At 45.4% G+C, this 12,944-nt stretch overlaps 1 protein-coding gene across 1 annotated transcript in view; it reads right to left on the minus strand.

The window, feature by feature from the left end:
* The window catches only part of PPIL4 (peptidylprolyl isomerase like 4), a 109,142-nt gene that overhangs the window by 61,129 nt on the left and 35,069 nt on the right, over positions 1 to 12,944 (minus strand). Inside the window, exon 7 of the mRNA XM_029594067.1 lies at positions 7,171 to 7,287. Within this exon, the coding sequence (XP_029449927.1) occupies positions 7,171 to 7,287 (117 nt within the window). The remainder of the gene's footprint in view (positions 1 to 7,170; positions 7,288 to 12,944) is intronic.

Below are 12,944 nucleotides of genomic sequence, written 5' to 3' on the forward strand. Positions count from 1 at the left end.
CTCCCAGTCAAATATTGGGAATTAGTGAATTTACTGTATGCCCATCCTCGTGCCAAAGGGCTTACTAATGGTCATTATTCATATTTTGTTTTCCCATCATGTGGAGCATAAGACGCATTCACCTGCAATGTGAGAGATCTCGGTGTCTATCTTGACCAACATTTAAATTTCAAATCTCACATCCACAACACCATAAAAACAGGTTTTTTCAAATTGCACATCCTAAAGAAACTTAAATCCTTGCTTTATACCCAAGACCTCCGCACAGTCCTACAGGCAACTATCTTAACTAAACTGGACTATTGCAATTCTTTATTTCTGGGCCTCCCTCTCTCCACTATCAAACCCCTCCAACTATTACAGAATGCCATGGCCAGAATTCTCACAAACACACGTAAATCTGATCACATTACCCCTATCCTAAAAGACCTCCACTGGTTACCTGTAGCCTACCGCATAAAATACAAAACACTCACCATTCTCCACAATCTATTGTACAATCAAAATCACACCTGGCTCGAGAATGCACCACTTTTCCGATCATCAACCCACCCCTCCAGATCCAACCTTGCTGGAACTCTATACACCCCCTCACTAAAAACTGCTCACCACACCTCAACCAGAGAAAGGGCCTTCTCCAATGCCGGCCCTTTCCTATGGAACACCCTGCCCACAGCCCTCCGTCTAGAACCTAACCTGTCTAAATTTTAAAAAGGGCTCAAAACCTGGCTCTTTACATTAGCGTATCCAGATGTTGACCAAACTTAGCTTTCACTCTAACCTCTTAGCCCACTCACTCTCCCCTCCTCCTATCTGCCTCTCTGCTTTCTCCCCTATTCTTCCCCCTAGCAAAGACTCCGAAATACAGTGTTTCTTCCCCCCAAGCAAAGACTCCTAAATACTGTGTTATAAGTTCCCCTCCTCCACTCTAAGCTTATCCTACCCTGTCTCTCCCTCCCCCCCCACCACCTCTCCGTTTCACTGCCATCAATGGTCTGGTACCTACCAGCCCACCTGTACATATATTGTCTATTGTTAATTTATATTCTTCAAATGTTCCTATCAAATTTCTCCCTTTCCCTATCTTTCCTACTGCTGGCCTCTCTCCTCCTTCATTGCTGCTCCCCCTTCCCCATCCCTGTTTATTCTATTTCTCTCTCTCTTGTTAATTTGTTACAATGTAAACCGGCATGATGTTCCAACGAATATAAAAATCAACAAATAAATAAAAATAAATAAAGACATGGATGCCTCCTTTCTCTGTTATTGTTTAACCTAGCCATTGAAGTTCTGGCGTATAAAATCAAGATGAATCCTGAGGTGACAGGCTTTCAGCTGGATGGAGCATTGCATGTCATATTCCTCTATGCAGACGACGTTCTGTTTTCTTTAATGAATCCCAGACAGTCCAGCCCTAACTTATTAGATATTCTGTCAGAATATGGCAGATTCTCTGGATATAAAATAAATTTTTCTAAATCAGAAGTATTTCCTCTTGAACTATTGAGGTTAGAAGAGATACCGAAGTGTTTTCTACACCTTTAAGAAGGCATGGTCTGATTTCAAATATCTGTGGATTTGGGTATCCCGTAGAGCGGCTGATTTGTATAGACTCAACTACACTCCTGTTGCAAAGATTAAGTAGGATTTGGTGTAGTTGGATGATCACTTAGTCTCGTGAGCTGGTAGGATTAATGTTCTAAAAATGAAAATTTTACCTCGTTTAATGTACCTTTTTCAACATATTCCCAGTTAATTGCCCGAGGGGTTTTTCTCTATTCTTTCTGGGATTATGTCAAGATTCATTTGGCATCAGAAATCGGCACATATTAAGATATGTATGCTCTGGGGACCCAAGGAGGCTGGAAATATCACCCTTCTGGATCTGCAGAGTTGTTATTGGGCCTATGGGTTAGTGGGGGCTGTGTTGTGGCTTCATAGAGAATGCGCTGTATACTGGTATATGCTCGAACATAAATTAGCAGAGGATGTGGATTTGCCTATGTCGCTCCTGCAGCCAGATCTGCTTAAGGGGGCTAAAAAAGCTGGAGGGGTTAGTCCTCACATCACTTATACTCTAAAAATCTGGAGGGCCCTGAGTAAGAAATTAAAGTGGCCTGAACATGACCTCTCTGCGCTCACTCCCTTGGCGAGGGAATCTCAGGCTGGTGATGACTATGATGTACAGAGATGCTGCCTGTTAGTGGAAACTTGGTTTAAAATTTCTGGGGCAATTACGGGAGTATGACAATACGCAATTTCAACCCTTTCAAGATATTTAGGATGAATTTGGGGTAGATGATGATTCAGAAGTATTCTACAGTCATTTAGTGGCTGAGCTGACTTGATTCATAGATAAAGGCTGGCAGCCTTTGGTTCCCGATCCTGTAGTGTGCATTCTTATTCAAGATACTCTACCTTGGAGGGGTATATCTCTTTTCTATAAGGCCTTATTGCAAATACAGGTTATGCAAGAACCACCATTAGGCGTAATTCATCAATGGAATAGTGACCTTCAGTTGGAACTGACAAACCAGTAGTGGAAAAGAATTTGGGAGAAAGCACATAAGATTTGTGTGTGTTCGCCTTGTTGAAATGATGGTAAAGAAAGAGCAGCGTCTGTCCCCACCTAAGGACCTGACCTTCGCAGGGTTTGTCCGGGCTACGACTGAAGCCATACCCTTCCAGCTTATGACGGAGGAGGATGCTCGCCACAAAATGCTGGAGACTCTCCAGTTCATGGATGCCCTGAAGGAATTGGTAATGGTCCCATCCACAATATTCTCCATGAACTGCTCCTTCGGCTTTGGGAGCAACCCCTCTCCATGGTCTCGGTGAACCAGCAAACTGTAGGCTTTGATAAGCGCCAACTTCCCCACCAATCTGTGGTGGTAGAGTCTGCACCGAAGAAAGCAAAGAGGTCGAAGACTCATGCCTCGGCTCCGCCTGGCAAGGAGAATAGGGCATGGGATGCCATGGGTAAAAAAGTGTTTCAGGGCTCCATGCTGGTGGCCCATATTGCTTCCTACCTGTTATAAATGACCCAAAACACCCATAACCCTCTGGAAGCAAGTTCAGGAGGTTGTGGATGGTCTTGCCCAGCAGCCTCAAGAAGCCCTTATGGCTATTGTCCACCAGGGCCTCGCGTGCAGGAAACACGAAGTGCGTGTGGCCTATGTTGTCTTTGAGACTGCGGGCTGCGTAGCTGCCACCGGCATCTCAGCTAGGCGTCTCGCATGGCTCCGTGCCTTGGACCTTTGCCCTGAAGTTCAGGACCAGCTGGCTGACCTGCCTTGCACCGGGGATAAACCTTTTCGTTGACAAGCACAGCTTCTGGGGGCACATGGCCGCAACCGTCCATGTCACCCCATTCACCCGTCTGCATATGCGCCGAGCCCAGTGGTCCCTGTGCGCTCAGTGGCAGCAGGCCAACCAAGATCTCCAGGTTTGTATCCAGGTTTCCCCCGCTCCCAGGAATGCCCTGGCTTGGTGGAGATCCCCATCCAATCTGGAGCAGGGTATTCCATTTCAGGTGCCCCCAGCCCAGATTATTCTTACTACAGATGCGTCTCACCTAGGTTGGGGAGCCCACGTCAACAGCCTCCACACCCAGAGTCTCTGGACTGCCCAAGAAGCCCGGTGACAGATAAAGGTCTTGGAGCTGTAAGTGATCCGGTATGCACTGTGGGCCTTCCAGGATCGCCTGGCCAATCACATGGTCCTCATTCAGTCAGACAACCAGGTTGCCATATGATATATCAACAAGCAAGGGGGCACCAGATCCTTCCTTCCTCTGTCAGGAGGCAGTGCAGATCTGGTCCTGGGCTCTGGCTCAGGGAATGTTGCTCCGGGCGGAGGCAGAGAGCACCTCTGCAGACAGGCCGAGTTGTGCCTTCTGACCCCATGAGTGGTCCCTGATGCAGGAGGTGGCGCATCGAATCTTCCGCATCGAATCTTCCAACTCTGGGGAACCCCAGTCATGGATCTATTTGCCGCCCTCTGCAACAGGAAGGTTCCTCAGTACTGCTCCCTGTCCACGGCAGACAGACAGCCAGCTACAGCGCCTTTGCCCTCCACTGGGAAACGGGCCTCCTCTATGCATATCCTCCATTCGCGTTGGTAGCAAAGACTTTGTTGAAGCTTCGCCAGGATCAGGGGACCATGATGCTCATAGCCCCCCATTAGCCAAGACAGGTTTGGTTTCCACTCTTGCGGGAGCTCTCCCAGCGGGATTGCCCTGGACCTTTTCACGCAGGATCAGAGCAGGCTGCGCCACCCCAACCTCTGGGCCCTGTTCCTTACAGCCTGGATGTTGAACAGTTGATCTTGCAGCCTCTTGACATCTCAGAGGAGGTGTCTCGAGTCCTCGTGGCTTCAAGAAAGCCTTTCACAAGGAAGTCTTATGCACTGAAATGGAGGAGGCTTACTGTCTGGTGCAAGCAGAAGAATAGACGACCCCCCGCCCCTTCTCTTGCCTGATCTGGGACCTCCTGGTTTATCTGCTGCACCTATCGGAGGCTGGGCTTAAAACCAACTCCATTTGGGTGCATCTCGGTGCCATAGGGGCTTACCACCAGGGGGTGGATGGTTCGCCCATCTCGGTGCAGCTGATTGTGGGGCGGTCCATGAGTAGGTTGCTTCAGCTGTGGCTTCCCCTACGGACCATAACGTAGTGTTGGCTCAGCCAATGAAACCACCCTTTGAGCTCCTGCACTCCTTAATGCTCAGGTATTTGGCCTGGAAGGTCATATTCTTGGTGGCAATCACTTCAGCATGCAGGGTCAGTGAGCTGCACATCTTGGTGACTTATCTGCCCTACACAAGTTTTTTCCATGACAGGGTGGTTCTGCGTACCCACCCTAGGTTCCTGCCGAAGGTGGTGACAGATTTCCCGCTGCACAGACCGTCAATGCAGTTTCAAAAACATCGTAGGTCATACAGACCTGGTGTTTTCTGCACTCCAAACCCTTGTGCACCAGCGACATGAGGGTGTCTTGCTGCTGTTATGCAGCTGCTCAGTCACCTCCTGTATCTGCTTCCAGATGTCCCGCGCGTATTGGCTCATATAGAGCTGGTTGGCAGCGATGCAGGCAATAAGCAGAGCACCATGGAACACCTTCCTCCCAAGAGGGTCCAACATTCTGTGGTCTTCCCCAGGGGCTCCAAGGCTCTCTTGAGGGCAGATTCAACCACCACCGACTGGTGGGGCAGCTGACACTTATTGAATCCAGCAACCTTCTGGACGAGGTAAACCTCGTCGCTGCCTTATTCACAGTAAGTACTGTGAGGGGATGGTTCCCAAATCCTCAGCAGCAACTCCTTGAGGAGCTCAGGCACTGGGACCACCACTATCTCCTTAGAAGGCAACACAAACTGAACTCAAGCATTTTGTGTGTGTGGCATCTTCTTCAGTCAAAAGCTGGAATGGGATGGCTTCTGCAATCACCATCACAAACCCTGCTAAGATCAAATCCTCAGGCGGGGGACTTCATTTACCTCGAGTAGAAGAGTCTGATGGGAGACCATCCAAGTCCTTGGAGGAGGACTCAGTTGGATCATCCCCCCCAGGGGTCATAAGGACCCTCATCTTCACTGTATACCACATGGGAAGGGGCCCTAGGTGCTCGGCTAATGTCCAGAGGTGCAGGCACAAATGAAACTGGATGGGGGACTAAAGGCCTCAGTGGAGCTTCTCCATGGAGGAACTGGCAACTACCACTATATCAGAAGGGGAGAAGCCTTGTCACCCCACTAGGCACAGGTGCCACCCTGGGAATCTACACCAGCTGGGTTGGTAAGGCATCAATGAGCATATTAAGCTTCTCCAGAAGCGGTACAAGGATGGGTGGCACCAGCTCTGGTGCAACAGGTCTGAAGCCCTGCAGTGCTTGCTCCACCACTAGCTGGACTCGACGCTCCAGCTACTCCTTGAATGCTGCTGATGCCAACACCAACTGAGAGGAAGGAGGGGTGGCCAGATCTTCCTCGGACCCATGAGGGAGATAGTCGACTGGCACCAGGACCGATGGAGACCATCGTGGACCCCGGGCATCAATGGAGGATGAGCACTCCTTGCCAAAGGGTCGCTTCGGGAGCATTGAGGCAAAAGCCGGTGTGTTCCCATGCCCGGCAACATGCATCAATGGGGACCAGTGCTGATGCTTCTTTATCTTCCCACGATGCTCGGCTCAGTCTTTCCCCAATGCAGAGGTCGTGGACAACGAATCCGGAGCCCTCATCCCGGAGGAGATTGATAATGGTCAGTCTCCGGTGCTCCTATCCACCGGCAACCTCGATGGAACAGACAGTCCCACCGATGTCAATGGCTTGGTGTCCATTGGTGCGGCTCCAAAGTCCTTCAATGCTGGTGCTGTCACTGGCTCAGATTTCTTTGACCTGAAGAGGTGGTCTATCTTGTTGAGTCGAAGCCAACGTCCTTTTGGGGTCATCTGGGCACACAAGCAGCAACCCCAGACGTCATGTGATGCTCCCAGGCAGAGGATGCAAACATCATGAGGATTGGTGATAGGCATGGTCTTCAGGCATTGGGGGCATTGGTGGAAACCAGATGCGGCCCTGATGGGGGTGAAACAAAAGGGGAAAAAAAAAAGGATGATGGCGGCGAGCATTGATGGCAGACAGGCACCGTCACCACAGAGGGGAAACGACCACAAAAAGAAACTTATCTGAAAGATAAAAACCCTGACTGGGGGCACTACGGGAAGGCACTGAGAGAGACCCAGCAATGGACTGAAGGAAAAAGATAGCAAAAAACTGCAAAAATCAAAAAGTTTTCCACAAGGCAAAAAACAAACATTTTCTGAGCTCAATCTGCGAGGCTCACTGCACCACGGAAAAAAATAGACTAAAGAGGGACCCCGCATGAACACATGGTATAGGGCATGCTCAGTGTGCCTAGTCAAAGGTGCTAGAAACGTTTGACATGTTTTCCACATCGGGCTCCATCTGATAATGTCACCCATATGTGACTTAGATTTTCTATTTCATTTAGTGATGCAATAAAAATATTTTACTGATCTAGAAAAAGAAAGAGTTGGGATTAAATATATATGCTATATTTGCTTGCTGTTATTTCATGAGGCATATATGCATTGCATGATGCACTTATTTATCTTCAAGCCCTAATGTGGAATTTTTTTTTTCATTTACCATTTCCAAGAGAACAGCTTGGGTTTTTGATTCCTTCTCTGCTAGGATTTCATCCATCTCTTCAGCAGATCTTCCTTTGCTGTCATCAATCTCTTCATCTGCTCCTATCCGGCCACTCTGCATAAAGAAAACAATATATATAAATATAAAGTACATGCACACATACAGGAAGGGCAGATTCATACTCCAGGTAATATATACGTGAACAAATGATTCTCATTTTTTTCAAACGCCAGAGATCAGTGAAGCCTGCAGAACGCTGCCCAACTTTTTAAAACTAGTAAATAAAGAGTGGAGGAGGAAAAGAACAGGTGCTACACATGTACCAAGGATAGAAAGACCATGAAAATAACAAAAAAAAAAACCAACCCTTAATCAACTAGGGTACCGAACATAAAAGGGAAAAACATGCAAAGCCAGCAAGAACTGAAGAGACAGACAAAAACAGAATAACAAAAACAAGAACAATGGTAGTAGGGGAGAAGGAAATATACATCTTAGAGAGGACAGAGTAATAAATATTGGCATTCAAAATTTCAACAGTAAATGAGTTAGAAATCACTAGGACTAAGCAAATATAACAGAAAAATTATATAAAATCTTAGAAATGGGAGAGGGAAAGGGGTTGGGTTAGCCAAGCCTATAGCCTCTAATATAGGGTTAGTTTGATGTTTGCTCCATCTATATGGGGTTATTTTTGATATGTTCTTATATATTTTCATACATCAGAAATGATGACTGAAGAATGAGGCTCTTGAGGATTATTATTATTTATTGAAATTATGAATCCCATCTCCTTGATGACAACCAAAAATCATAAAATCAGTAAAAAGATAGGAGAGTTTCCTACTATAAAAAATATAAAGCAACAAATGCAAAGGCTTTAAAATATCTGATTTCTGAATTTTTTTTTTTTATATTCCGCTTTTCAGCACTTCAAAGCATATTACATTCAGGCACTGTAGTTATTTCTCTGTCCCCAGATGGCTAACAATCTAAGTTTTGTACCTGAGGCAATGGAGGGTAAAGTGATTTGCCCAAGGTCACAAGGAGCGGCAGTGGAACAGAACGCTGCTCTCCCTGGTTCAAAACCCGCTGCTTTAACTTCTAGGCTACTCCTCCACTCCCAATGCTTGTGTGGAGAGCCAGGATCCAAGATGACTAAAGGGAATTCTGAAGCTCCACTTGGCTGTTTTCCTCATTTTCCCCATCAGTTTTGATGAGAAGTGCTAGGGCAAGATTCACGCTTTCCCAGTTAAACATTTGTCAATACCAGTTCCTGCTGACCCAACAGAATGGTTTGCTGTCACAGAGGCAATGGGTTTTGGGCCAGTCAGCTCTCCTTGGGTCTTTGTGCCGACATCTCTAATGCTGGAGACATCTCTGCTGGGCATTCTCCTCTGCCAATTCCAACTGCTCCGAAGAAGCAGAGCACTCTTTCCACCAAGGCCCAAGATGCTATGCGGTTAATTATTTAGCCTGCAATGGTTAAGCGTTGGCCACTATTCTTCCTGTGGGATCAACATCGGTGGTGGAATTGTTGCATTCAGCGGGATAGCAGTAATAGGACAGGTTCCAAGTAAATCCCAGCTGCCTATAGTGAATGTCACTACCTCTTTTGGAGGCCCTTCCAAAGCTCCCATGTCTACTATGCCTGGAGGCAATTCCCCTACAATGGGACCTTTGTTGATTCAGGGGGGAGTTTCTGGGAAATTGTGCTAGGAACACCTGAAAAATTTACTTTACAAAAAAAAAAAAATCTACATAACCATTTCAAAACTACAACAAAAATTGTCAGTTCAAGATATCGCTGATTATGTTAACAATTTGAAAGTTAAGACGAATAATAAATATTTAATTAAATAAACCAGCAAACACAAACCAAGGAACAACATACCAAGCTTTTGTATAAAACTATAGAAAAATTTTTAGGATGGAAATTCAGAGTTAAGAGCAACATTTTTCTTTGTTGTAAATTGTAGGCAATAGAAAATTATATAAATCATGCACATCTTTCCTTTATTACATTTTCCTAACTTTGCAAATGTCGCTGCTTTAGAAGTCTAAAAAATGTATTATATAAGAGAGAGAAGGATGATTAGTGGCGTGCTACAGGGATCAGTTGTTCAACAGCTTTGTGGGCAATATTGTGAAGGGGGTTAGAAAAAATAACCACTTCACAATATCGCTCACAAAGATGAATGTAATGGAATAAGTAAATGTTAATCAATTGTTTATTCTTTCAGAAAGTACAAAGGCCAAGGACACACAATGAAGTTACTAGGTAATACATTTAAAACTAATAAGAGAAAATATTTTTTTACTCAACACATAATACAGCTCTGGAATTTGTTGCTTGAGAATGTGATAAAAGCTATTAGTGTAGCTGCGTTTAAAAAAGTTGTGGACAAGTTCCTGGAGGAAAAGTCTATAACATGCAAAGGGAGTTTGCCAGATCAAAAGAGCCCACACAATGTGCTTTCCAAATTAGTGAAGACAAAATGTATTTCACAGTTTTAAACAAGCACTAAAGTCTTCATCACAAGAACAAGCTTTCACAGTCCCCCGACATGGAACAGTGTCGGGGGAATGGCTGCAGCGCCATTCAATGTTATTGAAGCAGTTCCACTCGGCATTTGGTCCCTCCCAACGCAGTTGGTCGAAACACAGTTCCATGTCAGGAGGGGGGGGGGGGGGGGACCATGAAAACTTTAGTGCCTGTTTAAAACTGTGAAATACATTTTGTCTTCACTAATTTGGAAAGTACATTGTTGTGGACTCTTTTGATCTAGCAAACTCCCTTTGCTTGTTTGGATTACCCATTGTGGATGATTGCTAGAAAAGTCAATAAACCATTAAGGTGGAGTTGCAGAAATCCACTGCTTATCCCTGGGATAAGCAGCTTGGAATCTATCAATCCCTTGGGATCCTGCTAGGTATTTGTGACCTGGATTGGCCACTGTTGGAAACAAGATACTAGGCTTGATGGACCTTTGGGCTGACCCAGTATGGTAAGTCTTGTTATGTTCTTAGAAGGAAACGTTTGCATTTTAGCATATGATTTTATTTATTTATTTATTTATTGTCAAAAGAAAGCAAAAAAAAAAAAATCCCTCTCGCTGCAGAGAGGATTTTTTTTTTGTTTTCTTTTGATATTATACTTTTATTCCCTTTCCGGACTTTTTAATTGTTTGTCTATTGACATTTGATATTCTGCTTTTTACTGTGAATGATTTCAAAGCACAATACAATAAATTTAAAGTATGTTACAATAATATTAGATCAGACAATACTGAGGATCTACATGCCAAGACATGCAAAAGAGTAGACACCCCTGAAAGAGTACATAGAATGAGACGTGACCTAAGAAAGCTCAGGGAGTGGTCTTATACTTAGCAGTTAACATTCAGTGCAAAAAGGTGCAGTCACACTTGGAGTACAGAAATCTGAGGGAGCAGTATACATTGAGGGATGAGAAGCTGATGTGCAAGACACTTCAGGATGATAAAGTCTGATGATCTCAAGATAACAAAAAAAAAACAGAGGGATACTAGGGTGTATACAGGGAGGTATATCTAGCAGAAAAAAATGGTGAGGATAATGCCCCTGTATAGGTCATTAGTGAGACCTCATCTAGAATATTGTGTTCAATTCTGGAGGCTGATACTCTGATAGAATATAAATAGGTTAGAGACAGTCCAGAGAAAGTAACAAAATGCTGCCATATGAGAGGAAATTTAAGAACGTCAATACGTATACTTAGAGGAGAAGAAGGGCAGAGGGGATATGATAGATACATTTAAATACCTAAATGCACATGTAAATCTTTTTTCATGAAAAGAAATTGCAGCACTAGAGAAAATGATATGAAACTAAGGTGTTAAAATTCAGGAACAAAGTCAGGAAATATTTTTTCTCAGAAAGGGTAATGGATTACTGCAATGTACTCATGGAGTGGGTGGTGAAGGCTAAAATGGTAAAGGACATCAAGAAGGTATGGGATAAACACAGGAGGATCCTTACTTCCAAAAAGAGAAAAGACAGCAGAAAAATGAACTAGTGGCACCTCAGACAATGGGGGTAGACAACTGAGGAAACCTGCACTGTATGCAGTTAGGACCCTAACAGTAGTGACATGGCTGCATCGAGCTAAGAAATCTTGGTTAACCTGCATGGAACAACCATGATTAAAATGCATACCTTAATGAGCTTGGGGAAGTCGGATATTTTTAACAATAGTCTTGCAGGTTTTGATGTCTGTGCAGATTCTTAGAAAGCTTAGAGTTACCCCTCGGAGGGGGACCTGGGTGTCTGATTACTCGTTGGTCTTGTAAGAATCAACGAGGAAGATGACAAGACCTGAAATGGCCTGCCAATGAAGTGGTGGAGGCCAGTACTTTAACAGATTCTGGGCATGATTGGGAACAATATGGAGGGCAGTGAGAGGATGGCCAATTTGTTTTTTTTTCTGTTGTCATTTACTATGACATTATCTGTTATACTTGGGAGGCCTCATCACCTATTTTCAGGGTATATTTTCTGACTACTTGATTGGTGAAAAATGCAGAGCAGCAATTTTTGTTAGGACAGAATGTTAAGTAAACTGTACTAGATTTGATCCAAGAAATAAAATCAGGTAACAATGTAATTGTAGCAAGACTCTGCTGGTTTTTTTCACCGGCAACTGCAGTGCGCTTCTGCTCCGGAGGGCTTCTTACAGGTCCGTGCCCACACAGAAGATTTTTCGAGTGCCGTGGGTGGCATGTGGCAGAGGCCCACACGGAGCAGCATAGAGCGGCGACAAAGCATGATCAAAATGGCGGCCGCAACAGAGGCCCCAAAAATGCTGGCAGCGATTTCAGAGGAGGAGATCTCCCAAAAGCGTCTCTACGGCGCTGGATGCGTGCCTAATAACAATTCAGACATCGATGGATGAGTTATAGGGCACCCTGGAAGGCCAAGCAAAACGGCTGGATCAGGCAGAACAGGTGCTCTCTGATTATGGGGACCGGCTGGCAGACTTGGAGCGCCACGTGGCGGAGCTCCAAGCCCAACACAAAGATCTCTTGGATAAGATGGAGGATAAGAGAATAGAGGTCGGCACAGCAATCTTAAAATAATTGGGCTACCAGAATCAGTGCAGGAGGGTGAGCTGATAAGCTTCGTGGAAACGTGGCTCCCTGGCAAATTGGGCCTGGTGCTTCATGATAAGCTGTGCTGTGAGCGGGCTCATCGGGTGGGGCCACCACGCGAGGCTCCAGCCAGACCCAGACCGGTGATGGCGCACATTCTCAGCTGGGCACACTAAACTCAGATGCTCCGCGCCTTCCGCCAGCAACCCTCGGTGGAATATCAAGGCCACAAAATACTTCTCTTCAATGACTTCTCTGCAACTACAGAGGAAGCAAATGGTGCCGGCCTGCTCAGACCTTCATAAAAGGGGAATACGTTTCGCTCTCCTATACCCGGCGAAGCTGAGGGTACACCACGGCAATCGTGTGCATTACCTTATGTCCAAGGAGGAAGCTTCATCCTTCCTGGCGAAGCTAGATAATCCTGGAGTTTAAACAATCCTATCTGAACACTTGGTGAAAGGCCACAGCACGTGCAATTTATAATGAATGGGGACAGGTGGTCTGCTACCCCGTGCGGATAGAATCCACAGCTCAAAGCATCCCTGGTCACTGCACGTGCTGGAGCTGTTATCGTTGGTTATCACAGTTTCCTGTTTTTTTGGAATTTCTCAGTGCCAGGTCAAAGGAATCCTGCAACAC

Source organism: Rhinatrema bivittatum, chromosome 3, assembly GCF_901001135.1.
Source record: "Rhinatrema bivittatum chromosome 3, aRhiBiv1.1, whole genome shotgun sequence".
In the NCBI taxonomy this organism is placed as follows: domain Eukaryota; kingdom Metazoa; phylum Chordata; class Amphibia; order Gymnophiona; family Rhinatrematidae; genus Rhinatrema; species Rhinatrema bivittatum.